The sequence below is a fragment of the Cardiocondyla obscurior genome, linkage group LG18 (assembly GCF_019399895.1).
Source record: "Cardiocondyla obscurior isolate alpha-2009 linkage group LG18, Cobs3.1, whole genome shotgun sequence".
Taxonomy (NCBI): Eukaryota; Metazoa; Arthropoda; class Insecta; order Hymenoptera; family Formicidae; genus Cardiocondyla; species Cardiocondyla obscurior.
Window position 1 is genome coordinate 3,485,963 of NC_091881.1, and position 27,868 is coordinate 3,513,830.

The 27,868-nt window shown below is 46.5% G+C and overlaps 1 protein-coding gene across 3 annotated transcripts in view; it reads right to left on the minus strand.

Annotated features, from left to right (window-relative positions):
• Vn (membrane-bound neuregulin protein vein) overlaps nt 1–26,953 on the minus strand; it is a 277,589-nt gene extending 250,636 nt beyond the window's left edge. Inside the window, exons 1-3 of one of the 3 annotated variants that reach the window (XM_070668868.1) lie at nt 26,448–26,953; nt 26,106–26,386; nt 22,800–24,851 (exon numbers count right to left, since the gene is read on the minus strand). In XM_070668868.1, coding sequence (XP_070524969.1) covers nt 22,800–23,925 — 1,126 coding nt within the window. In that variant the 5' untranslated portion in view covers nt 23,926–24,851; nt 26,106–26,386; nt 26,448–26,953. Of the gene's footprint in view, nt 1–22,799; nt 24,852–25,353 lie in introns of all 3 variants that reach the window. The other 2 variants (XR_011546866.1, XM_070668867.1) reach the window with 2 other exon arrangements.
• Nucleotides 26,954–27,868: the final 915 nt, after the last annotated feature.

The following is a 27,868-nucleotide window of genomic DNA, read 5'->3' on the forward strand; positions in this document are numbered from 1 at the left end:
CTTTTGCTACCTTTTAGATCTACTCGCGCGAACGAGAGCTCGGCTCTCATTTTCCGCGTCCCTCCTGAATTATCATCGGCCATCGAATTACGCCGGAATAATGCAGCCGGCTTTCGAGATTCTCCTCTTACGTATACGTGCACGTTTTCGCGCGTTTACCGTCGCCGCTCCGTCGCCGTGTAGAAGCGGCGGCACGCTCGACGCTCGGGCCGACGCACCGAAATAGAATTTCGAAATAGACCTAATATTTTCGTCGTCTCGCATTTGCGCCATCTCTCTTTCTCTCTCCCTTTGCCTGCCATCGCCGACATCGTCGTCTCAGTCGTAGTCGTCGTCGTTGTCGTCGTCGTCGTCGTCGTGATCGTCTTGCTTGTGCCTCTCGTCATCCGCCGCCGCCGCCGCCGCCGGCAAACGCAACCTCGAGAAGAGTCTCTTCAACGATTCTCAGACTTCTTCGGAAGCTAAGTGGCTTTCATCATCGCTCGGCGTGAATACATTTATCGTCTCGCTTATCTACGAATTGAGGCACCCCAGCTTTTTCACCGAGCGAAAAGGTGGCCCCCTAGCCTTCGGACACGCGAAACATTTAATCGGAGCTTTCGATTTTTCTCTCTGTATTTCGGGAAGATAAATTGATAGACGAACGACTGGCAATAAAACGCGTAATTAATTCTTGAAATAAATTTTTCAAAATGTTTGCTAAAAAAAAAAAAGAAAATTGACAGGATGTATCGTAATGTCTGGATAGTTTTTATCGAATTATCCTTCTTTTTTCCACCTAAAAATATTTTCTTGGGAAAACACATAATAAATGAACAGCTTCCGTTCGTGCCACCTTTTACGGCGATGTTCGCCTACGTGCCATTAGCGCGCGCGAGAAATATTAGCAAGCGTCGTTCTGCCGATAATGTAATTGCCCGTAAATCATAAAACAAAGTCGCGTGTCCGGGCTACTGTGCAGTATAAGAACGTAAGGACGCCGGGAAGAAGCGGCCGAGATATTCCTCCAAAGAACAAGGCATCCTTTCAGGTCCCTTACTCTCTCGCGACAATAGCTCATCAGAATCAGACGAGCAATTATCTAAGCGATTAGTGAAATTAGGATTAAATTTATAATCTGTCAATTACGCCGAGGTAAATTCGCTCGCGATCGATCAATAAATTCAGTCGGTGAAAATAGCTGAATTTCGGGAAATTGTATCGCAGATTAGTAACACGGATTAGACGCTGCACGAAATAAATTACTTTTTCTTTCTTTTTTTTTCTTTTTTTTTTTATCATTGTTGTTGCTTAAAATGTGGCGCTCGCGGCCGAACGATTTTTCAATTCCGAGCGCGAAATGCCGCATGAGTCTGGATGAAAAGCAGCTTCGCGTGGCTCGCGATAATTAGAGCGCGCCGCTCTAGAATTCGACGCGTTTCTTCGGCAACAATGACGCCGGAGGTACGACCGCGCGGCGGAGAAAATCGCGGCACGACATGAGCGTCATAACGCTCCCGCGGGGATTAAACTCGAAGCGCCGGTAAATCGAGTCATGGTAACGGTAACGATGACGATGCCGCCGCGTTCGAATTACGCCAAGCGGCAAACGGAAAGCGCGCCCGTGTCACGAAACAACTATTAATGACCCCCTCGGATCAACGCTAACTATTTATCGCTGCTAACTATTTACCGCGCGACGGGTCGCCCCTGACAAATCGACGAAATTCCAATACGAGTTGTCACTGTCGGTCGCGACATCAAATGACACCTGTGCGCCGCGGTTCGATCGACGGCGGCATGATATTAAACGCGACCGTCGACACGGCCATCTATAATGGACCCACCGGGGACCGCTTGTGCTCTTTCAAAGATCAAGAGCGGATAATACGTACAAAAAGTAACGTCCCTTATTCTCCAGCCTCAAAACAAGTTAGGAATTTTAATTAATACTTCAATATGTTAAAAAGCAGCAATAAGAAAAATTACGCGTTTAATTACCAATATTGATCAAATTGCAAACAAAAATTTTTGCGAATTAACGCATTCGGGTTTTATAAGAGATATAATTACGGCAACCGAAATGCAATTTCGTGTAAAAAAAAAAGAAAAAAAAATGAAGAAGAAGAGAAAGAAATGAAAGGAGAGAGAAAAGAGGCTGCGAGTGGAGGCAGGAGGACGCGGCCAGGGCAAACGAGTTTGTTTCCTACAATTTTCCCACAAAGAACACGGCGTGATGGGCGACGCGCGGGGTGTAACGGCGCGGAAAGATAGGTATACATACGCGGAATAGCAGTGGACACCATATAAACAGCCGTAGTACAGTTCCGCGAGAGCCGGCTGGAAGGCAGAATCCCGGTCGGACTCTCCCTCCCCGGATACGGCCGCGGCTGCTTGGCCTTATACGTTGATCGTTCACCATCGAGCGCGCCGCCACGCCGAGTTGACCACTGCATTTGATGCAAAGAAAGTAAGGACGCGAAGATCCGCCGATTTAAGAGCGACTGCCGCCGTACGTCTGTCTGTCTCCGCCAGACCGTGCCCGCTTGATGTCTCTTCTGCGCTCGAATCGCGACGTGTATAGGACAGATCCAGAAAGAGGCCGGCCATCGAATCGACTCGGCTTCATCGAGCCTTGAGATTTTAAAACGACGCATCGACTTAATCTATCATCGGTTTCTCCTTTGATTTTAATCATTTAGCTAACTTTGTAATTAAAGAAAAAAAAAGATAGAAAAAGAGAGGTGTTTGTAGTCTGCGTTTGAAAAATTTCTGAGAAGATACTTTTAATTCTAAACTCTCGTTATAGGAAATTATAAAGAAAAGAATTCTTTTTTTTTTTTATTTTTTACTCGATGTAAGCATTTCGTACTTCATTTTTCTTCCTCGTAAAAAGAAGCGAAGCCACGAAAGCAATTTCGCTTTCTCATAAACGCCCAAGTATCTTGGCAATCTTAATCCCGGCGGAGGTTAGGCGCGGTTCAACGTTATTGCTAAATCCGCAATAGAGGATCAGCCTCGTATCGCCGTTCGTTCATTCGCTACATGCATCTTCCGAAGCGGACGCGGCGCTTAACAAAGCCTCGGAGTGCATTTGCGTGATCATTACTACTCGCAGTAGGGCGAGAGTGATTATGCGGGTTATCGTCTGGTTAACCAAAACGCCCAGAACAGAACGACAGCGGTGCGCTATTATTTGATCAGCGCACGCGCGTTACCGCAAACGCTACGAAACGATCTCGCATGCCGACGGGCTTCTCTCTCTCTTCCTCGCCGTCCCAATACCACAGCCGTCGAATTGCGCGAAACGCGCGGCGGACAACTCGTCAAACGAGCGATCCCAAACGACACGGCGGGCACGAAGACCCCCCCGAGGAGGGAAAGAGGACAGGGTGACGCGGCGCGAAATTCCCATCGCCATTATTATATTGCGACGCGAGCCTCGCTCGTTAACGGGCTGCCGCTTCGTGTCGAAGCGCAGATCGCGCGAAACGAGTTTCTAATGATCATTCTTTTTCCTTTTCTCCTCCCCCTCCCTTCCCATCCCTCGGCCTTTTTTTTCGAGACGGCGGAATTTATCGCGCTACACTTTACGCGCGCGCGACTCGCGCGCCTGGCACGTCGCTCGCGCGCTCGTCGTCGTTAATAATGAATGGACTTTTTTATTGTCGCCGCACGCCGCACATATCCGACACTTTCTACGATTTCACTGTGCGTCCCGGCGCTGCGCGCTATACTTTTTTTTACAATGGAAAAAAAAAGAAAAAAAAAGGACACTTTGCGGTCTGTTCTTTCCGCCGTAATGGTCCGCGCCGGTGAACGATCGATCGGCACGAGTCGCAAATTCGACCGAGTCGCGTCGCGGGATCTGATTTTCCGCGAGTTCGCCGAGGTGGAAGTTAGTTCCCCTTCAAAGAATGCCAATTACGTAATTATTAAGTGTGGCGTCAATGTAAACCGATACGCGTCGACTAACTCCCCGATAAGTAACAACGATAACGCGAGTTCTTCAAAATAAATCCTTCAGAAGAATCGAATCTATCATCGTGGAATCATATCGCGCTTTTAGAGGGAGATGAATTCATTTTTCATGCGGGGGAAAACGACGATTCGTCCTCTACCTCGCCTCCCGATTCTTCGGCAGCCGCCGTTTGAACTCTCCCCCGAGAACGCGGTCGTTTTGAATTGCATTCCATAATTCAAAATCAAGCGAACTTCTTCGGCGAACCCGGAGAAATTAATTGGGATCCGCGGAGAGCGTCGCTCTCGGCGTAGGGGAAGCCGCGCGCGCTCCGTAAAGTCGTTCGACAATATATTTAAAGAGTTAAACGATCCAGCCGGGCGAAGCCACGGGATAGCGGAAGAGCGGGAAAGGCCCCCCCTGAGAAACGTCCGTGGATCATCCATCGTCTTGGCAAAAACTAAACCACCAACGCCAAAAATAACTTAAGCGAGGAGCGCGCCGCGCGTTTGTTGGTCGGCCCTCGATGGCTCGCCGCGAGACGGACATGACGCCTCGCTTCCGAAAACCGGACAAGAACGAACGGCGAGCTGCCCGACGCAGAAACCGTCGCGATTTGTTTCGCCGTCGAGCGGTTGCGGGACCGTGCGCGGCCAGCGGCCGCAGATCGATGCAGCTTCGAAGAAAGCACGCTTCTCGCCCACCTCCATCCCCCCCTCCTGGCCCTCCCCTTTCACCCTCTTTCCCACCGGTAAATGCACTGATAGGTGGTACTGCCAAAATGCAAATAGCTGTATAAACGCGACGACCAGAAATACGAACAATCACGGTCGACGTGCGGCATAAATATGCATGATATCGGTATGACAGCGATTTCAAAATGTTGGAGGGATGCGTCGGCGGCCGAACGTTAGCGGGATTCGCATCAGCGAACGTCTGTCAGAATTCGCGATACATCGCCCGGCGTTGTTAAGATATTGCTGGAGTGCACAATGGGCCATCCGTGTTAGAAGTGCATATTGATGATATCTGGTAGCAAATGCTACTGATCGATAACAACGCCGAGCGACAATGTTTAATTTCTATCGCGTTTAACGAATACTTGCTTAAAGACCGTTTCGAAAAATTATAGAGACCGACTCGCGACTTTACTTCGGTAATATCTCCGTAGGGAATAATCATTGGAAATCTATCTACGACATTTAAGACGTCTTAAGTGTACAATAGATTGGGCCACGATTGAATGTAAATCGAGACCGTCATTTAATATGTCCGTTCTACACGTATCAAACATCCGCGAAATAAATAACAGCGATATCTTTCCTACGAAATGCCGTATCGTTATTGTTGTGGCTATCTTGCGCTTCGAGATACTGCAGTGTTTGAAACCGCCAGGTATCATTCATTTTACAGCGACAAAGAGAGAAAGAAAGTACAAAATAACAATTATAATCATAGCTACAGTTCTACTTAAAAGAAAAAGAGAGAGAGAGAGAGAAAGAGAGGTAGTCAAAAAAATTTTCTTATTATTAATTAACTATATTAATTTTTCTTTTTCCTTTTTAATCACGTAAAATATATACTTCTATATAATACGAAACACGTAAAGAATTTTATACAGAAGCTACGTAGATTTTATTGTCAGCTTGCCGAAGTCTGCCGGTTTGCTGCCTAGCAACATTTAAATGACGGAGGAAAGCAATTAAAACTTCAGACGCTATCGAACTCTTAACGGTACCGAGATAATCACCGAGATGAGAGTGACGCCTAAGAGAGAAATTCGCGGCGCTTTAGCGTTCAGTCGGGCGGCACCGTCGCCTTTTTGGCTGCGAATTGGAAGAATTAAGGCGTTGGGAAAAGGCGGAGTGAAAGAGGTTTGCAACGAGGCATGATGGAGGCACTTGGGGGCAATAACTCGCGGCGTGTTGTGACTACGCGACGACGGCCAGACCGCTGGTCGCTGTTCCGCCGTTCCTCGATGATCCCATCCGTTCGTCCATCCGTCCCTCTCGCCCTTCCCGCCCCCTCTCACGCCGTCGCTCTCGTCTCCTTTTTTCGGCCCGACTGCGCGGCCGCAGCTCCAATTTCCCAGTAGAAAGTAACGCGAAAATAAACGACGTTAAGAGTAGGATCGATCAAGATAATGGGCTGGTTAAGGACCCGACTGCCATCAAACCTCGTCTCGGGCTAATTTTATTTTCCGACTACGAGTTTCGGGACTATTACACTTTGGAATTAATGCGCAAACCGATGGGCGCAAAATATCTTGTATATTATTAAAGAGAAATTTGATTATCGGAATTAAATGTATACCGAAATCTGAATTACCTCGGGGGCCATTGATGCTCGTCGTAGACCTAATGACGCGGCTATTTATAAAATTTTATTTTAAGCGAATGCCCTCTCTCTTTCAAAATATCAAAAAGAAAAAAAAAAGAAAAAGAAAAAAAAATACTCCGCTAGGAAAACGCCGAGGAAAGTAAAAAAAAAATTAAAATATCCTACGGTGTTATTCCCCCCCGGCGACGCCGCGCTTTCCGGGGCTGTCCGACCAAATATTTTTAGGAAAGGCGTTATTTTTTGTAGGTCGCGGTGATGCAATTCCATCAGGCCGACGACTAACGCCAGACTAAACGCGCTATTTTAATAATGGCCTGATTCCTCGTATTATTTCACACTGTGTGGGGCGGGCAAAAATTTCCTACTTACGACGGTCATTCTGGTGATACGATGTGCGCGTCGCGAATATAATTTCCATTAACTTGCACTTTGCCTCCGAAATAAAACAAGCTTTTTTTTTTCAGCGTCCGAGCACGAGCGTGAAAATAAAATGTTATATTTCAGTTGCGTGCGATTAAAAATATTCCAAGATCGTTATTTCTCTCGTTGAGCCGAGTTATCTGGCAAATAGTTTATTCCGTCAGAGCTTTTTATAATCGTCTTACCGGAAATATAAGAAAATTCATTCCTAGTAAATTTAGTATCGTCACAACGAGACTGTATAAATATAATTGCCATTTTACAATTTTAATTAAAACTTTCTTACTTTCAAAATCTAATTATACATGACTAAAAACGTGAATATTTTATTATTTCGGTATCGATCGAAGGCGCATTTCAAAAAGTGTGCAAGAAAGCAGGGGGAGCCTAATCTCTAAATGAGGAGAACACCGGCACTTCATTCCGTTCGGATAAAGTCCAATCCTTGTATTACATTAACGATAAGCTCTGGACTCCTTCGACGTGCCACGCGAAGCGGCGAAACGGTCGTCGAAGGCGGATATCGCGGAACCGCGCGAAGGTCTGGTGGGTCGCACGAATGCGGCGCAATTACCATATAGAGTACGTGCTTACTAGCGCCGGTAATGGCCGCGCCGAATATTTCCGCGGGTCCGTTGTATCACCCTCTCGGCAATGAACGGTAACGCGTGCGGCGAATCCGGAGCGTGGTCGCGTCTCTAGCCGGCCGCGGACCGGCTGCCAGGACGATCGTGACCAGCGTTCGGGAGAACGACGAGAACGCCCGGAGGAAGAAAGCAAGATGCACACGCAGATGCTCACGTAGACAAGCGGGAGGAAACTGGTAAGGAAAGGCCAAGAGGGAGGAGGGCAGATGTTAGGCCACCGGAAAAATCGCGGCGGGAGATTAGCCGGATTACGAGAGATCGTCTCCGCGAAATCCAAAAGGGAACCGAATCTTTCGTAGCGGGTGTGACGCTTACGGTTTTCCGCCGCCGAGGTAACGGCGGATAATTCTCAAGGGCCGCAAAATCTCGGTAAATACGGTAGGTGAATATCGGTCAAAGCACCGCTAACGAGTAATTAACAAGCCAAACATGCGATACCTTCGCGTTAATTACGCGATTCGATGACCACTCGATCGGATTTAAAGCTGAGCCTCTCTTCATCCTTGTAACTAAAGTACCCGTGAGAACGTCACCGTAGCTCCCCCCGACGTTCGTTATAAATCGCGAGGGCATGGATTACGCGGACATCAAGAGTGCATTTATCACGATTAATTTATAATAAACGATCGCGGCGGTCCAGATCTCATGATCGCGTAAAATAGCAGCGATTGTATGACCGTATCTCTCGCAATAATTTATGTATAAAAGAAAAGACTTTCGTGCGTGGATTTCGTTATTTATTTATATCGCGCGCAACGCGCCGTCGATAAAAATTTATAATTTATTAAGATTTGGATATATATACACGAACATTGTCAAGCTATATTTAAAACTAAGTGGCGATGAAAAATACAGTTTGACGACAGTTAAAAAAAAAAAAAGAAAAGAAAAAAAAATGCCGTTTGAACGTATCTAAAGATTTTTATTTCATATAACGTGCGATCATGTTTCGTACATTATTATAATATAATTATTATACGCATAGTAACGCATTTTAAAATAAATAAAAATTTTCCATTCGTTGCCCGACGGGAGAATTATCCAGGTCAATTGGAGGAAGATAAAAATTTTTCTCGAGGTTAAAATTATCGAAATGCCGAAAGAGGAGCGGGGGCGATGGTTGCCCGCGGGAGAAACCGTGACAGCTTAATTCGCGTCTCTCGCAGCCAAGATTTCCCGCTTCCTCGTTTTTTCCACGTATTACGTGACCTCTTTCGGGGATCCGGGGTGTATTCTGGAACGTTCGGAAATAATACTTCGTGAGTAGGATATTTATAACCGCGACAAAACGCGCCGGTCGGGCCGTCTGATCTAACGGGCTCTAGGCGCGCTCCACGGGCTGCATCGGCCAGACTCGCGAGCTCACCGCCGACAGTATATTTTTCTACGTTGCAAACGCTGCCACGATCGGCCTTGAATGCTCGCGAAATATCGGCCGTTCCGCGAAGCATCGAGCCGATCTACGCGGATTGCGCGAACGTCGGCGTGACAAGGAGCAACTCCGCGCGCTATTAATTCACGGCGCCGGGCGTACGCTTCGCCGAAATACGCTCGTTAAATATCGGCAGACGCGTAATTCGCGCCGCGCAGCGCAGCGGCGTGCGAAACAACGATGAAAGACTATGACAACGTTCGTGAAATGCAAACACGGGAATAAGCTTCCCGGAAAGTTACAATATACATCCGTTTCGATCCATCGGCGCGATAGTCACGTCCGTGGCTCTTTTCGCTCGAAGGGAGGAACGGTTCCGCCGTCTCGCGTAAACCGGCTTCGAAAATTGAAAAGCAACGCGGTAGCGACCGAGCGACCGATGCAAAAAGGAGAAGAGTTAAAAGGCACGAGCGCAAGAAAAGGGATGCCGGAAGGGAGCTGGTGCACCGTCGCGGATACGAGGCCCCGGCTAAACTGTCGTTTATTCTAACAATCGTTGGCATAACGCGATATCGCACGCTGCTGTAAACAGCGTGGAATATTGAATTTATTATTTATACACGACACCCGAGATACTCTGTTTCAAATCACGTTTCGAATATCTCGAATACCTAAACTCTAAAATAATGAATATTAAATTCAATAAATATTGATCGGCGTCATACGCGACATATCAAAACCGGATTGCTCGCGTTAAAAGAATTAAATAGAATTTAAACTAGTGCGGAACAGATATGTTAATAATAGAATTAAAATTATCCGGAGCGAAATGCGTCGGGTGCTATTTTATTTTATTTTATTTTATTTTTTTTTGTTTTCCTCTACTTGTGCGAAAAGCTAGTTTTCAGAAGGATTTATATAAATATAATAAATGTTACAGGCACACTCCGGCAATTGCGACTGTCATGCGTAAATCATTTGCAAATGCCTATAATTTGTGCACTTCAATTAATGTCCGCTTGCGTTACAGTACTCGTGCTATTACATTACGATTACAATACGATACGCAATGGTCCATCAATACGCGCCAATCACTATAATTACAATGCAGGAGGCGGAAAGGGTATTACACGCGATTATCCCGTGAAATCCGTACGCGATAACTAATTCCATGAAAAGTTACAGCGCGATTGTGTTTCCCGGGAAACAGCTCTGACCACAAAAAAAAAAGGTGTTAATTGTAGAAACTAGGAGATAATTTTCGAAAATTCTAAAATGCCACGCTATGCAGCGATCGAAAGCGCAAAGGCTTATTCGAATAAAAAGTACTACGAGCGAAATAAAAAAAAATGTGCGCTATATTGTGCTGGTATTGAATTTATGATTTCTTAATTAAGAGCATCTTTACTCAGAATAAAGAAAGGATAGCAACTCATCCTTGCTATTACGTTATCGAACGATATTGGTATGTTCCGTGGAATATAGGAGTCGCTCAAACGGCAGGGAAAACACGTGTTATCGACAGTCTACTCTTTTTAGTCGATTCGTTCGTGGCGAGGGTGGAATGAAACAGTGGGGATGAATTAGAGAATGAAAAAGAAAAAGGAGAAATATGTTGAAGGAGAAAGAGAGAGGGACAACTAACTGGAACTTTCTGTGGACTTTTTAACGAGATATTGGAACGCTTTGATAGACAGCAAAAGAAATGAAAAAGACAGAGAGAGAGAGAGAGAGAGAGAGAGAGAGAGAGAGGGAGAAAAAGAAAGAGAAAGAGTGAAGAAGGAAACGGAAAGTATAGTTGTTTCAATGGACAAAAATTACGTTCAGAATTCCGCCCTTAATACATTTTTTTCCCCTAATATTTTAAATCTTTACTTAAAAATAAAATACCTATTTTTAATATTTTATTAACACCACAGAATAATATATTTTTACTTTTATCATTAATCCTTCGCTTTGTGAATAATTTTTAAATGTTTCTATTTCAATATTTTATCTAGTCGCTCGTAAAAAAAAGAAAAAAAAAAAGAACAATCTGTCACAGCGATCAATCGCGCGTGTCGAATTGAACTCGTCTTCAAGTTCGGAGCCTTGAATTTGGCGAGAATGAGAGGCGCGCTTTCGGAATCGTGCCAGCGCTGATTCATTGTGGAAGATTAACAACCGATGCCGCGGTGGTAGACGCGACAGAAATGGCATGCTGCGCGTTAACCTAAAGATCGGGTTATCGCGCGAATTGTGACGGAAACGACGACGTCGGCGACAAATTTTGGGCAATTTTACGACGTCCATCAGCCGCACGGACGATGTTGCACACCTTTGACATTGCAATTGGCGCGCACAGTAGCTTTCATATCGGGACGAAAAATTGCCAAATGCTACCCGATAACGTCTTGAATGAGAACTAATATAAGTACGATGCAGGGAGCTACTATATAAGAGATAATCCACTTGTGGTTAAGTACGTTACTGCATCGACCTTATTTCATCTCAATTTTGCGCTTGCACGGCGCGCGTTGCAAAGCTCTCGCTTTAATTCGGGATACGCTATTGGGGTGGGTTTTTTTTTTATTTTTTTTTTCTCCCTGTTCTGATGAAGCAGTAAAAACGAAACGAACGAAAGAAAACGTGGATGCTGTATTATAAAAGAATGACGTAAAGCAAAATTTAAAGCAATGATATTATTGATGTATCGGTTTCTGTATAAAATGCAAAGAGATGCGTACGATTTTTATTTAAATAAACCTTTATGCTTTTTGTAAGTCGATCAATCAATACCGCGTTGTGGAGTAAAGGGCGACAGTGATGAACGGTTAATTGTACGAGCTGCGAGGAAAATCGTCATTTTCTCTTCACCGGAGCAAAACGTTTTAGCTTCGCGTACGATTGATATTAAATCTCGATACGGTTTTAAAAACATTTTCTCGCCGATTAGTAAAAACAAGGCTCTCTCACTTTGTATTCGCGTGACTCACTTCGATTCAATCCACGATGACGCCACGGCGGGGTCAATTATTACGCCGCGTTCAGGCTCATTGATCGTCGCGCTATAAATTCGTTAGTCCCCGATTCTCGAGGACGAGGAGGAAGAGTGGAGAGAGAGGGTGGGAAGGAACGGGCGGCAGACGCGCGTGCTTTAGGCGATTGCCGTCGACTTGCGGATAGTATTCAATCGTGACGCAGAACGGAGACCATAAATCGCCGTTGGGGACAATATTAAAATTTCTTTTCCTTCGGAAAGTGATATACGTGGGTTCTATCGCCTTGCGAGGCGCGAGGGACATCCGTCCAGGGAGACATTAATCACGCGTGTTCCTTCTATTAACAAGAAATATAAATAAAAGTACGTCCCACGGCAGTGAAAACACGTTTCCGCTTTCTTCGCATTTTCTCGTGTCGCCCTCGCGCGACTCCTGTATGTAATTTTTATTTTTTTTTATTTTTTAATAACGGACAGCGTGAACATGAATACGTAACGAAGGCTCTTTCTAAAGCTCTTCAGACTGCGCCGTTCCGCGCGATATATTTCGAATTATAGCACGTAAGCACGATCGATTTTGTAGTTTGCTATTGTCTAAACGGAAACTAACGGAACTAATTAATTATCATTCAGAGATAATTGTTTATTTTATAATGGTTATTACTGTATGCAATTTGTCGTATTATGGCGTCGTTCGCGCTGCGACGTTAATGATCAATAAAACGCGAAGCGCCGGGATAACAGGACCATAGAGCACCCTAGCGTGGGATACGCAGAGCGGCAGGGATCGAGGTGCGAATTCGTCGATGTTTATCGCCGCGATTTTCAATTCGTGGGCATATTCGCGGAATCGGTCTGCGCTCGGGGTCTCGAAAGCACCTCAGTCACGGCAGAATAAAATCGTTAGAATTGTCTGCGAGGCTAAATTAAGGGCGTGAGCAGCACGATCATTGTCGTGCGATATTTCTCGCACTTCATTACGGACTGCCTAAGAGAAAGAGAAAGAGAAAGAGAGAGAGGAAATTTCTGCGGATAAACGGGCGGGTCGCGAGTACAGAGATCACGGTTTCGCTGTGCAATCGTGCCGCCACCACTGCCGTTCACTGTGATCGCACGGTCGGTCAGATCGCTAAAAATAATCACGCTCTCCGAGAACGGTCGGACACGTTAGGAGATCGGCGGCTGCTGGCCGCCCAGCAGTCTACACGATCGCCGGAGCATACCGGGCCAATATACCGGGCAATTAATCTGCCTTGCGCGCGACTCGCAAGCCTGATTTAATCCACCGATCGCGGATCCGTAGCCGAACGATGGTTTCGTGCACCGTGGCTGCTTCTTTTTTTTCATTTTGTAGGAATTGAAGACGCGGGAGTAAAAGTGCGAAGTTAAACGATTAGCAGCGCTTTGTCGCTTTCCTTTTTTCTTTTTTTTTTTTTTTTACATGTCAATGAAAATGCACCAGTGTACTCTAAAGTTGATTTTATGTAGTGAGATCAAACAAGCGCACGCGGATATTAAATTTTGCATTTGTCTGCGCTCAGAAAGGATTAATTAAAAATTTAAAAGGTTTGCTCAAACTACTGTTCACGGCAATTTTGAATTATAAATGATTTCATATGCCGAAAGTGCATGACTATGTGCTGAAATTGTGACTCATAACACACTGACTAAATATAAATGTATCAAATTGCGTACGATCGAGCATCTCCGATTCCACGGGTGCATGAATTCATAATTCAAGCAGATCACGAAATTGATTTCCATGTAATAATATCCCAGCGAAAGATCATGATTTAAATTGTCGATCAATTAATTTCACAATTGCACGAGGTACGAGATAATGACAATGGTAACAGTAATAACTGCAACATTATTATAATAACTGATAATGTGTATATCGTGTTACTATACGATCCAACTGCAAACCGATTTCAACCGGCATTACCCACTTAAGTTGAAAATTAACGCAAATCATTCAATATTTTTCATAAAAAAAAAAAAATTAATGTATACCTATATCTATCTTCTTTTTTTTTTCAATTATAAAATTCTTGCGCTTTACTAAATAAAAATTTCGCAACAATGGCAATTTTTCTCGCTACTTCCGCTATCGATGCGCGATAAGATACCGCGCGCTCACGCGCACCGGATCGCTCATCGATCCCGCGCTGCTCTGGAACGGTTCGAACGATCTTCGGTAGATCTCTCGGCCGTGTTTATGCTCGGCGTTGAATCGGCGACCGCCCAGCAGTCTACCCGGGTCTCCCCGCACGCCGGGACGGTGTATACACACTCCACACGTGTGGTCCCCCACCAGAGAGAGGGAAACGCGACGGTGTCCGGTCGTCCCACCTCGCGCGCCTTCACCTGCGGGCCCACCGACGTATGCGTGCCGGACTGCGTGCGAGCGTCCAGAGAGAGTATATAGAGCGTGTACCTGTGGGTTCCCTCCTTTCTTTCTCTCTCGCACATTCTCTGGGTATGAACACAGGGCCGTACGTGCTCTGGATACGTACGGTGCCGATTTTCCTCCCTCCTTACCCGCGGACCCGGAATGGCACAGCCGAGTGTATACCTCATCCCGCTGACCGGCTCGCACGATGCGACCCAATCTGACGTTCGTTTGGCTTCCGAGCCATACTATTTCCGTTAACGTTCAGAATCGTATGCGCGTTTTCGCCGTTACATTCCCCTTTACTCGTTCCCGTAAAATTCACGTGCCTCTAACTACAGGTGTAATAATCGGAGATTCGATTAACGAGATGAAAAGTACGCGCTGTTAAAAATCAATCAGATGACGCTTAGGGAGTTGTTTAAACTATCGGGTACACAGGGAAAAAGGCGCTTCGGCGGGCTTCGGCGTCGGATAAACGACGGCGCTCGATTTGCGAAGGCACCTCGTTCGAGTTGAGACGCGACTTCTTTTCGGATCGTTCGAAAGTGTTACGATGACGGCGACGATGACGACGGCGATACGCCATTATCGAGATTTCCTCAGCTATTTACTCGAAGCACCGTTGTGTCGTTGCGTCGCGGTGCACCGTTGCACCGCGCGGCGCAGACCGAGCTCCGAGTCCCACATACGGCCGCGTGTCGAACGCGACGATAATTGGCATCAATTAATATCGATAGTAATTCGCCGCCGGGACCGTGGAATCTGCGCGACCCGCGCGCCGACTCCGCGCGTCAAGCGAGATCGAGGTCTGGCGGCGTGTACCAGTAGTTAAGGTCAGAGCGACGCGTGTTCTCCACGAGATTTTACGACGTATCGACGCGTACGCGATACGCCGTGTCAAGTGCCCCATTACGGAAACAGTCGGGACGCGAAACAATCACGATGACTTAACGCGCCGGGACTTCAGCGAGAAATAATCGGTGACGGAAATTTTTATTTCAGAATTATGTCAATGTCGCTCGTTTCTTTCAGAGCCTACCTATTAAAGACGCGAGAATGATGATTGTATACGTGACGGACTGAGAATTATTAAACCGCAGGGACTCGCGGTTGTTTTCGATGATTTCATATGGAATTTTTTAATACAGCTTTTAAACACCTATGAACGATCCGCGTGGTAGAGGTGTTGACAGTGAATTTACTTCGAATTTCGCGACGAATGTGAAGAGATCTCTGGAACTTCCCGAACGGCAAAGGGAAACATTTGTCCTCGTAAATTCGAAAAATTCGGCTTCGAAAGTTCATTGAAAATTTTTCGGAGGTTTCGACCGACGGCGGCTTATCTAGTAAAATTTTGTACGATGAGTTCTCGTTATGGTGACCACGGGACAAAATTCGTGCCGAGTTTAATTCAAATTGGTCGATTGGCGTTCCACGAACTAACAGCGTTTGCTGGACGACGCGACTGGTAGACGCGAGCCGGTCGAAAGCACGAAGACCGGTCACGAAGAATGTAGGAAATGACGTACACGTAGTAGCCGGTAATTTGTTTCCGGAAACTGGGAATATCAACCTGATTGCCTGGTCGCCACGCGCGTTTCATTTTACGCATTACGGGGACACGCAAAGGCGACAGTTCTGAAGGATCGCTCGGTTTGTGCGCCAACTAGCTTTCGTAACGCTTCCAAAGCTATGAAAAACGGAGTCGCTAAGAACTGCGAACGCACGCGACATTTATACACGTAATATTTGATCTGTCCGATAGTTACGTCTGCAAAAATGAAACAATAAATTTACCGTCGTTATAGAAAAATTTTTTTTTTTAGCTTTATAAGCATTCCTCCAGCTTGTTTAAGAAAGGTATCACTGTACGACCAGGTTACATTTACCGGATAATATACAAGTGCCTTTGTAGATCGTAAAATAACGTTTGCGCAAGACTCTATAATAATTGATCAGTTACGTTTCGAGAAGCACATGTAGCGCATATCAAGTGCACCTTCAGACGCACTGCGGCGGTGCATTAACAAAATTGCGCCGTTGAGCTCGACGAAACCAAGTTTACGTCCTAGTATGTTTAACTCGCAACATAATGCACATGTTAATTCATTTACGTACGCTTCTGCTTAACTCGGAATCCCTTATGGAGATTTTGTATTTTGTAGTTAGTCGGCAAAATGGTAGGAAGCGCTTTCACGGTCATTAAAAAAATTAAAAAGAATAAAAAAAAGAAAAAAAAAAAAGGAAACGTAAAGAATTCCTACAAACAGCGAGAGCAGCGATATACGCGGATAAGCAGGCACAAAGGTACACAATTTCTCAGAATACTTTTGATATAATATAAATTGTATAACACTGACCACCAGACATGTTTACTCGGCGGTAATTAATTCGGGATCGATCGCGAGTCCGTTCGAGCGCTTAAAAAAGTTGTTCGAACGGCGAGATTCTATGAAAAAGAGAAAATGACTATTACTGGCGATCATGCGAGGTTTCTTACGACTCATTTGTACTCATAAGAATGCCTTATCGCAACCTCATATATTATTGTGATGGATAAGGTGAGACAGCGAATCAAGATTGCATTCACGTGCAAGTATATTACTCGCAGTTAACACACGTGATACAATTATTCAGGGTTGAAAAAATTTTTATAAAATATGAAAAGAGAAAAAGAGAGAAAAAAAAAGAATGCTCGTACAATTGCCGAAGAAGATCGGGCTCTTTGTGCAGCGATGTGAGCGGGCGAGAATAACGATAAAGGAACAATCAAAAAGCTGGAATAGAGCGATGAGGAGAACGAGGTACCGGGGTATCGCGGTGTTCTCGATGCTCTCCTTCGATTCGCTTTATGTCCTCCCGGGTTCGTTTTACACCGCTCAGGTAAATAAACTAACAGAATGTAAGAACGAGTTTCCAATTAAGGCCTTATAATTGACGTCTCCAGCCTTCTTCCTTCTCCCCCGGCTTAATCACCGCCAACTGGAGAAGGCACTCGAGGACCCGGCTCTTACAGATCAGGATCAATGAACTGTCACCGAACATCAATAGGACATATTATATTTTATGTTTTGCGTGGCTCGCGACGCCATACGAGTTTCTTTTTTTTTTCTCTCTCTCTCTCTTTTTCTCTTACTCCGTGATCGTTCACTGATTGAATGACGACATCACTATCACTTAAAACATTCGCGCCGGAATTACTTTTAATAATTTAATATGTGGAATATACGTAAAGATTCGAATTAATGTATGCCCTGCTGCGCAACGTCCGTAACTTCTAAGTAATTAACTACTCCAAAATTTCGGAATCGCGCTGCGATACGTACCGATCGATACTAATGAACGTGTTACTAATTAGTTCTTTCTTGAAAAAAATCTCGTCGCGTCAACACGGTCTATCGCTTCACCAGGGCTCACTCGTAATTAGCGCACCGGCTAATTAGCGCGTTGCACAATTACGAGGTGCCGTTCGCCAACGAGGGCATATATTCCGAAAAAAAAAACCAAAAAAAAAACAAAAAAAATACAAAAATAGAGCCGGACTAATTATTTCATCACGACAATTCGACGAGTTTATTAAGATTGGGTGGAAGCCGTCGAAGATCCGATTACCCTCCGCCGCACTTGCACGTGATAAATCTACTTAACGAAGTATACGGTAAAGTACACAAGCGCTATGCGGGGCCGGAACTCTCGTGTGGCCCTTGATCGAACATAACTTGTGCATTTACGTGGGGAAATCTATACCTACAACTTTCTTCTTCTCATTATCATTATATTAACTTTCCGCGATAAATAATAATTCGGAGGCTGCTTCTCTCATCGGAGTTTAGGAAAGACGCGGGGACCCTCGGACGAGAGCGATCCTCTATGAACACGCGAGCCCAGACCTGCTTTTCACAGTCCTCTCTTGTATCCCGTCACGATCTTCGGCGAACGATAATGGGATAAGTCGCGAAAACTTTCGATCCGCCGTCGAGATGGATGTAATACACGCGCGGTAGAGCAGGTAGGCGCTAAGCAAACGAGCGCAACAGTTATGAACTCCTGCGGGAGAGACGGGACGGAGAAGGACGGGCGAAGACGAACGATGGAAACGTTAACGACACGACGGATAATACCAGCCCGGTAGTTTCCGTGCACGTCAAAGGGCCCCGTGCTCGTTTTCTCGCCGGAATTCGCTTATCTTCGCCGAAACTTAGATAAGCGATCGGCCCGAGGCGTTGTTCCGACGGTAACTACGGCGGACTGATTAAAATGGCGTTTGTGAAAATCGATACGTCGCTGGGTATCACAAAACTGTCCCCGACTGTCGTACGCGTCGCAGCGCCCGAAGAATCTTATTTAGATATCGACGTTTATTCTAATCTTGTAGTTCTTGGATACGTTAGTCCCTTTTTCCCTTTGCCGTTTTGCCGTGCGCGCCCGACAAATAAAGCCTGAAAATTAATTCACGACATTACGGTCGCAATTGCGAGCTTAACTGAAAATTTCAGGGAAAAATGGCTTTGAGAGATAGTTTTAAATTCCATTTCAACGTTCGCAGAATTTTTGAGGTTTTGCGCCGGCTGAGCGAAATAAAGTTTCGTTTGTCGCCCGAGCCCCCTTCCCCTCCCGCGCCAATCGATTTCTTATCAAACTATATGTATTATTTGCCTATCGATATTCTATATATAATTCGCAATTGTAAAATTTATTTTCGTCCGTTGCGATATCACTTTACGCCGGCCGGCGCGAGACGTGAAATGCGAACGTAGTAACGTTTGTTACAGTGATTGTAAAACCATCTGCGTCGCATCCGCATTGCGAATTCAGGTCGATCACACCGACCTGTTCATAAATATAAGTTAACTTGCATCGAAGTAAATCGTAATATAATCAAATCAAGCTGTTATTTTTTTATATTAATTACCGACATTATTTATAACAACGGCAGCGTGCAATAATTTTCACTTAAATTAAACTAAAATAGTACCGAACACTTTTAGGGCTCTCTCCCCCTTTTTTTTATCTCTACATTCTGCGATATTATCAGAGAGCGCGGCCCTTTGGTTTTATTTTAAAAAACATATTTCCAATAAATTTCAATATTTTCAGCAAAAGTTAAACAGCCGCATGTAAATCAAAGATTAGACGAAATGATGCGAATATGAATATCCCGTATAAATCATCGAGAATTGGCACGAATAACGTTAGCAATTTAACCATGCATTATTATGCGCTCCGGTATTACGCAATTATTTAATTAGCGCACAAATTGTTAGTTAATGACTTTCATCTTGCATAATTATAATAATCAAAGACTTCCGAAAGAATATAATTATTTGCTAGATCTCTCTCTCTTTCTCTTTCTCTATCAGCTCTTAACACTTCGCTTTTTTGTTCATAAAATTATTTAAAAAAAATTTTTATTGAAAAAACCAACTGAAATAGGTCGGACAGGTCAAGCGCAAATGTCTTGGGATTTCTTGTACACGGGATAGCAAATGTAGACGCGAAGTGACCGCTAACTATCGCGTATCGTTAATGCCTCTTATTCCGTTAACGTTAGAGATCGAGCGCGTGCGGCCGGTCGCCCGTTCCAACCTGTCTGTCGTCGTCGCGATTACGCGCCGCTTGTTAACTGTTAAGGACAGGTGGAGCCGAGGCGCGCGCTCGCGCGCTCGCGATTACCGCTTACGTACCGCCGCGACACGAAGTTCAAGATAAGAAAATTTGCAAGCCTGCGACACCGACCCCGTCATCCTCCGATGCCCGCACGGAATTTGTCGTCACCGCCGGCGGCTTTCTACTTTTCCGCGCCGAGCGTTTAAGGTAATCAAATCGGATCGTTCCTTACTCGTGCCTCGCCGAGCGATTTCTACCGCTGCGAGCGAGCCGTGGAAGTTTCCTGCATTCAATGTGAAAGATAATTTTTTTTTTTTTTTGCAAGTTACATAATCTATTTTTCATCTTGATCCTTCAACGTCGACATGCAACAAACGCTCGCTCCGGCTTGAGAACTTTATCTAATTTCAGGTCCCAAGTATTATAATTGAGACATTTTACATAATTTAAACAGATACCTATTTTTAATTTCCCAGCTGCTAAAAGTTATCTTCAGTTAAGAGACGCGATAAAATAATTAACATCAAAAGAACGTAAACCGAGCCGAGATACACACGTACGACGAAATTTCATACCGGACTTCCCGATGTCGTTTACAAAAAAATCTCACGAGCCCTGTTTCTCGGGGGAGGAGGAGGGGGAATATGACCCTGTTCCATCATTCGTCACGTTCGGCACGATAAATCGACCGCGGAAGGTCGTCATGCGAGTCAAGCGGTTGGAGTCATCCGGCGGGGCGATTCGTGCGGCCAACGAGCACGAGGTGGGAGCCCCGATAGTCTCCGCGACGTCGGGAGATCTCGCGTGGAGAGGTGGAAGCACATTGAACCGACGCCGGCGGCAAATTGGACCACCTTCAAAAATTCACCGCTCGTTAAGCCCCCCGACGCAACGGACGCGACGTAACCGCGACGATCAAGCGGGCGAGAGCGGGTCTATCGTTAATCGTCGATCGCGATGCGTGCATAACGGAGGAAACACTAGACGCTGCGGATACGTAGCCACGAGATTCGGCGCGGCGAAACGACGCGCGGATTCGCGACTTACGTGGCGAGTTAAATATAAGCGCGACGCACGGCGTCCCGACGAGATCGCGCTGCCGAAGAGCGCCTCCTCTCTCCTTCGTAAGCGGTCGTACTCGCAACGAGATAATTTGAATGCTCAAACACGATATCCGCGGTATCATTACGCTGTCCCTGAAAATCGCGGAAGCGCAAGGGAAAGCGTGCACATTGCGGAATTTAAGAGCGGACCCTTCGTCACTGACCCTCGCGAAGCTCGTCTTCGCGGCAGCGCCTATGACTTTACCGCGATTAATCGTGAATTTTGAAAAGCTATCTCGCGGTGAGATTATTGAACGCTGCATAATTCAAACGTCAACTCGTCAAAGCTCCTCGATTATAGATAATTAAACATGTAATATAAATTCCATGACTTTAATATTTCAACCGCGTCAGGTGCAATGTTCGATAAACTCGAATAAGAATTAATTTGAAACGTCAATATCAGACGACGAAGCAAAATGTTAGATAACATTACAGTGTGTTAACAGCAATACCGCAAAGGTCATAAATTAATTTTAATTTAATGAAAATGATGTTCGAAAATAAATTTATGCTAAATTTTCATAATTTTTTTTGTCTTCTTTCTTTTTTTTTCTGAAGGGGCCCGTACTTTAATTAATGGTTAAAACATGTTTCCTATAAATTAATAAAGTCAGCACTGAATTTAAAGGTGAAGTGTGCCTATGCATCCGTGCTATATCACACGTGAATTAAAATATTCACGGGCGTTTACATAAGTTAGATGCCATATTGCCGGGCTGTCTGCAAAAGCGAAATATGTACACGTGCTTGTTGGGGCATCCCTCTCCATATTAACAATATTGCCGTGCAATATCCCGAAATTGATCGCGAATTCTACATCGGCGACGCACTTCAACTAAAAAACTATCCCGGCAGAGTGGTATCGTGCTCGATCGTACCCTCGAGTCATCGCAAATCGATCGTAGCGGTCGCTCTGCGACGAATAATTATCGGGAACAAGTGATATCACGCGGTGTGCCCCTGTTTATTCGAGCCCGAAATGCCCTTAGGGACGTTAAATTCTTTCACATGCTCAAATATGCAGCCGATTTATTGGCACATTTTACAGATCGATATCTGCCGCCGAAAGTCGAGCTAATAATTCACTCCTTGCTCACTTGAAAACTAATTATGATTTTAAGCGAAATCGCGACCGAGTTTAAAGACCATTCGTTCGATTCGATTATGTATAAATTATTTTAATTTAAAGTGCATCAGCGTTTAAGTCCTTACATTGAAGAGAAATAGGAAACCTTTTAATAAGAATCGTACGATGTCGTACGAGGTGGAATTAATTAGACAAGTATAATATGGAGTTTCGTCAATATATGTTCGCGAGCGCGTATAACAAACTTATTTAAAGCAATTTTATATTATTGCGTTTACCTTTCTTTAGCGGAGGGAACTTCAAATTATCACTTTATGAATGTAAAGCCGTAATATTTAAAATGCTGAATTATAAGTGATAATAATTCTAAGTATTTTATAGGTTTTAATTAACGCGCGTTACGTCTAAAATACTTTTTTCGTATTTAATAGAAATTTCCATTAAAAAACAATTTTGCAAAAATAGTAATATGCATAATAGCAGTTTCCTTTTGTGAAAGAACTACTAAAATTAGATCGTAACTTTTGAACTAAAAGAATAGTTGAGGTAAATTAATGTTGTAATAAAAAAAACTTAAATTGAAAAGATATAAAAAAATGCAACAAGTGTCGCAATAAAAAAAAAAGAAAAAAAAGTTCAAAGAAATATTCTTCCTTCTAAACAATATTCAGTCATTCGAAGAAAGCGTACGAAACATTTCTGTTTTATATTCATTTTGTCATAAATATTTTAAAAAGTTTTTTATTCACGTTATTAACAGCGGCAGTGCTAAGGGAAATGGTACTTTTTTTTTTTTTTTTTATGTTTCCTTTTTCTACGAGCTTTCGATCATTTTTAGCCAGCACCGTTTTCGTTCGTCCGACTAATCAGAGATACATAAATATGGCATAACTTTTGAGACTCACCGTAATCCGGTCGAACGACAGCTTGGACGGCTTGTTCGTTCTTCTTGTTTCGGATCACCGGCTCGCCGAGGATCGTGAAGTTTCTGGGTCCCACGCGATTCACAAACACTAGATACACTTTGCCCCTTTTAATATTGGCTCGCACCACACCACTCGGATTATCGCGCTGCTGCTGCTGCTGCTTGTTGCCCTCGTGGCCGTTGCACACGGTCGACTTGCCGGGCACCAATTTGTCGCGGAAATGCAGCCGCACGCTGTCGTTCTTCTGCAGCGGCTGAAAGCCCGGCTGGCTCTTGTATACCTGTTTCACCTCGAACGTCACCGCGTAGTTCAAGCCGGGCTTCCTTCGCGAGGACATGCTGCGAGCCTTGCCCTCGAACACGGTGGGCGCCAGGTAGGCTCGATTACCCACGTCGGCATCGGGACACCAATTCTGACCGCGGCAGCTCCGGTCCTTGTTCCTGCAGCGGCGTCGTTGCTCCCGCGGCGAGTCCGCTCTGGTACGGCTCTTTGGTCTCTGCTTCGTTGACCGGGCGATCCGTGGCCGCTGCATCGACGACTCCGCCGGTGTCGATGCCATCGCCGGCGCGTACGCGAAGGGTGCTTGCGTCGACGAGTGACGGGGCGCGCGAGTCAGACCGGACTCGTTAATCTCCGGGTGAAAGGCGAGGCGTACGCGCGTTCCCGCGACAGAGACGGTGCCCTTAGCGAGGTCCGTCGCGTCCTCCGAACTTGGCACGATCCGCCGCTGTGCTCCGACGTCATCATCCACTGCAGCCGACGTCGTCGTACGTGTCGTGAAGTAATACGAGATCTCTCGCATGCCGTTTTCCGACGTTCGTTCCCCATCTCCGAAGGAGTTCTCTGCGAGACTCGGCGTGCTCAAATCGACCAGCGGAACCGCGTCAAGATCGCGGCGGGCGGGACGAATCTCGTGCAACGGGCGCGTTAAGATTTCCTCGGCCACGCTTCTCGACGGCGGACGATAGTGCCTCGCCTCGGTGATGCTTGCCGTCGCGCCGGACGTTTCCCCGAGGGTGTCCCGATTGGCGGGGGGTGCTGCAGCGAGCGCCAGTGCGCCCCACCAGCCGCTTAAGAACCCGGCCAAAAGCAGAGGCGCCCACATTATCCAACCTGGTTAGCGGTGTGATCGGGGGTGAGGTCGACACCTCGGTCACCCCGAATCGCACAGAGGCACGCGCTTTTTTACGCCCCCCCTCCTCCTCCTCCTCGTGCTCGGGGAGCGTGCCCCCTCGTGCTCCGGACGCAAGTGCTCTTGCGAATGCCGCGTTAATCGAGTCCCGTTTCCTAATTTTCTTCTTCGTTGCTGCCCCCCGCGCGATTAAGTCACCTGTGGTGACCTGATTCACGGTCTCGTGCCGCTCGCCAAGTGACCAAATCAGCGCTGCTTGTCCGCCTTTCTCTTCCGGACTTCGGGCGCCTCACGAGGTGTTGTACCACCGGTAGCGGAACGTCGGGGTTTCTTCCATATTCCTCTTCATCCTACGCGACACTATTCTCCGCATCCTCAAATTCGGCGGGTGCAGCCGTGGCGTGCCGCAGCGTGCGGCCGCTTTTCTCTCCCGGTCGGCGCGTCTCTCTTGTCTTGCTCGGAAAAACTTATTATCGCAGATGATCCCGTCCGGCGGCTGCGACGATCGCGGACGCGACAACCAGCATCGATCTCTCATAGGTCGTGATCATTATGATCCGCGATCGGAACGATCATCCTGGTCCGACTCGAACCGCGGCCGCTTCGATTGTTTACCGCAACTTGCTCCAGTTCTTTTCGTTTTCTTCTTCTTCTTCGTCTTTTTTTTTTTTTTCCTTTTTTTCACACTCCCGGGACGAGCTCTTGATTCTTCACAGTCGCCGAACCGTCCGAAGTGACGAGCGGTCCTCTCTAGTCCACGTGTTGACGCGCGTTCGCAGGCGGACGGCACTGATCGACCTCGCAGCAGGGAACACCCGCGAATGTCGAACACGTCGGTCCCGTCAGCAACATCGAGTCGTGCGGAATTCCGCGACTGTCTCGTCGATTTTCTCGCGCGTCTGTCCGAGATTCAATGCCGCGGTGGATTTTGAAACGGAAAAAAAAAAAGTGAGAAAGAGAGAGAGAAAAGGAGAGAAGAAAAGGGAGAGAGAGAGAGAGCGAGACGCGGTCGTGAAAATAAAACTAAAAGAGACTGTAATGGGGACGAGAAGAGGAACACGAGGACGCGGACGAAGACGAGGAGGAAGACGACGACGACGGTGAAGAAAGTGTCGGCTTCCTCTCTGATCAGCCGAGACACTATTTAAATATACCCACGGGACGACCGCTCTTCTCTCGACCGTGCGCGGCCATCCGCACGCTCGCTCGCACACCACGCTCCCTCAGCCCGGCACTTTCTTACGCGCGGACGACTTTTCGAAACGGACCACCCTCGCCGATATCCGCGTGACAACGGAGGCGTCGCGCCGGGGAGGGCCGGCGAGGTAGCGTAAAAAACGTACGTAACAATCGGGAGCGCGCTGCCACTCGCGCGCGTTATCGCACCTTCGCCGCGCTTACCGTTTCCGCAACTTTTTCTTTTCTCTCTCTCTCTTTCTCCCCTGATTCTTTCCCTTTTCTCCTTCGTTCTGTCGCCCTGTCCGTTCGCGCGCGCGGGCGCGACCGTTCGTTTCCTCGCGCGCGGTGACGGTCTCGATCGCCGTGGAGGATCGGTCGACGGCGGGTGATCGGGTCGCGTGTGCGCCGCACGCGGCATACAACACACGAGAGCGCGCCTCGCGTGTCACGCGTGTCGCGAGAGGCCCCGGCGGAAGGGAAAGAGGATCGTCGGTGGCCCCGCGTCGGGCGCGCGCGACGGTTCAAATTAGACTGAGCGGCCCGCTCGCGCAAGCCGAGGCCGGCCACAGCGCCAGCGGCGCCTGGCGGACGCCGGTCGAGGCTTGCGCGCGCACCGTTGCAACGCGCGGAGGCGCGGGGACGCGGTGGCGATACGCGGAGCGACGACGGGACCTTTAAGAACCTGTATAACAACGACCTAACAACCGAAGGAACCGCACGCGTGATCCTCTCGGTCCGTCTCTCGCTCTTTCCATCTCTCTCAATGCCTACGTTTGTCTTCCTCTTGCGAGTTACCTCGTCTCTCCCTCACATCTCTCTTTCTCTCTTTCTCTCTTTTTCTATCGTTCGCGCGGTATCTCTCTTTCACTCTCTTTCTCGCTGTCGTCTCCCGTCCCGTCTTCCTTTCCCCCGCGAGAGAGAAAGAGAGAGAAAGAGAAAGACGGCGCTTCTTTATCTCTCGCATTCGGTCGTACCTCCACGCCTGTGTGTACGGCTGTTCGTCATCTTTTAAATTGTGTTCGGAGATGCCCTCTTCCTCCTCCCCGTCCTCTTCTCGGATTCCGCTCCCTCTTCTTCCTTTACGTCGTCGTCTTCATCTTCGCCGTCTGCATCGGGACGCCGTGGCTCTCTTCGCTCGCGCACGAGTTGGCGAACGTCATCGGACTACCGAAAATAAAGTCTTCCTCCGCTTTCCTGTCCTCTCGTCTTTCGCTCCCTCTCCTTTGCGCCACTTCCGAATCGAATATACGCCGCGCTGCGAAGAGGCTTTATAAGTGCGAGGAGGCGCGAGAAGGACGTGAAAAGGCGCTACTCACCGAAAGAAGCTCTAGCACCGTCTCCCTCGCGCCGTACCTCTCCGCTTTTTTCTTTTCCGTCGTTCTGTCCCGCGCACTGCCAATCAAACGATCCTTCGTGAGACTCGCCCTCTTTAAACGGATAGTTTTTCACGCTCGCCGCGTGACAGATTAATCTCGAGCTAAACGACGACACTTAAGCGCGCCGTGCGCTGTAATTAACGCCGCGGCGCTCCAGTTCTTTCGCACTTTCCCGCACTTCCGAGCTGGCGCCGCGCGCTCCAAAACCCATCGTACTCAAGCTTGTCCAGCCCGCGCGACGTTATCCCGCGAGTTATAAAACGCGCGATTACTTGAATCGCGAGTGAACGAGACGCACACTTTTTACGTCGAAAATACCGCTCTCTGACCTTTCATTTTTTTTTCCTCCTTTTTTTTTTCTACTCTCCGGCAGATTTTTCGAAACCCCCTGTCTCTTACACGGACATTAAATTCCTGACTCGGTGAACGTTTTAATTGAAACGTCCTTAAGTTGCTCCAGTTTAACCGGGAGAACGACGTAATTGTATTCCGCGCGGCCGCAGGTATGCGGGAACGCGGTGTAATTTTATGCGGTACGATTAAGACGCCTTGGCGAAAGCTCGTTTCCGCGGATAACACAATAGCAGCGAAATAATTTCGTGGGTGGAGGAGTCCGCGTTCGGTTTTTTTTCTCACGTGTGTTTGCGGATAACGCCGCGACTACTGCCGTTGCGATCTATAGCTGTTTGCACGAGATGCTCGGGATAGTCGAACCATTTCAACCCCTCCCCGGTCGGATGATATAGTACTGGAGAATTCTGTTAAAAGGTCACTGTAATACCTTTTCGACTAATGACAGATGCAATACGCGATACAGCAGTACATTATTGATGCATGTCAAATGGCATAGGATAACAAATGGACGAGCGTGATTTCGATCGAGTGGATTTAGCTTCGCGTTCTCGATATTTGTCTTTTATCATGTCAATTTCTTGTACTTTCTCTGACAAGATTAATACCTTTTTCCTTCCCCTTTCCCTCTCTTTCAAACTCGATGCTAGCTTCGCGTTATAGTTACGAATTGTTTCCAGCAATTCCGCAATTGTTCTGAAATATAATAAAAGTACATCACTCTTTTTGTGCCTCGATATATGTATTAATATGAATTTCGTTCGCTCTACGTTTGAGATGGACAATTTATCCAGTAAATATTCAAATCAATCTATAAATTCCGTGTTCGTTAGTACGTGGCTGTAAATTTACAATGTGTTTGTTTTATTTCAGCATATTATATTTAAAAAATGGCATTTAGAAGATAATAAAAAAAGAACCCTTTAAAATATGTTTCGACGCATCTACCATTATGTTGTCGCATAACAAATATATTGCATTATATTTGTCGTTCAACCGAATTGTTGTTC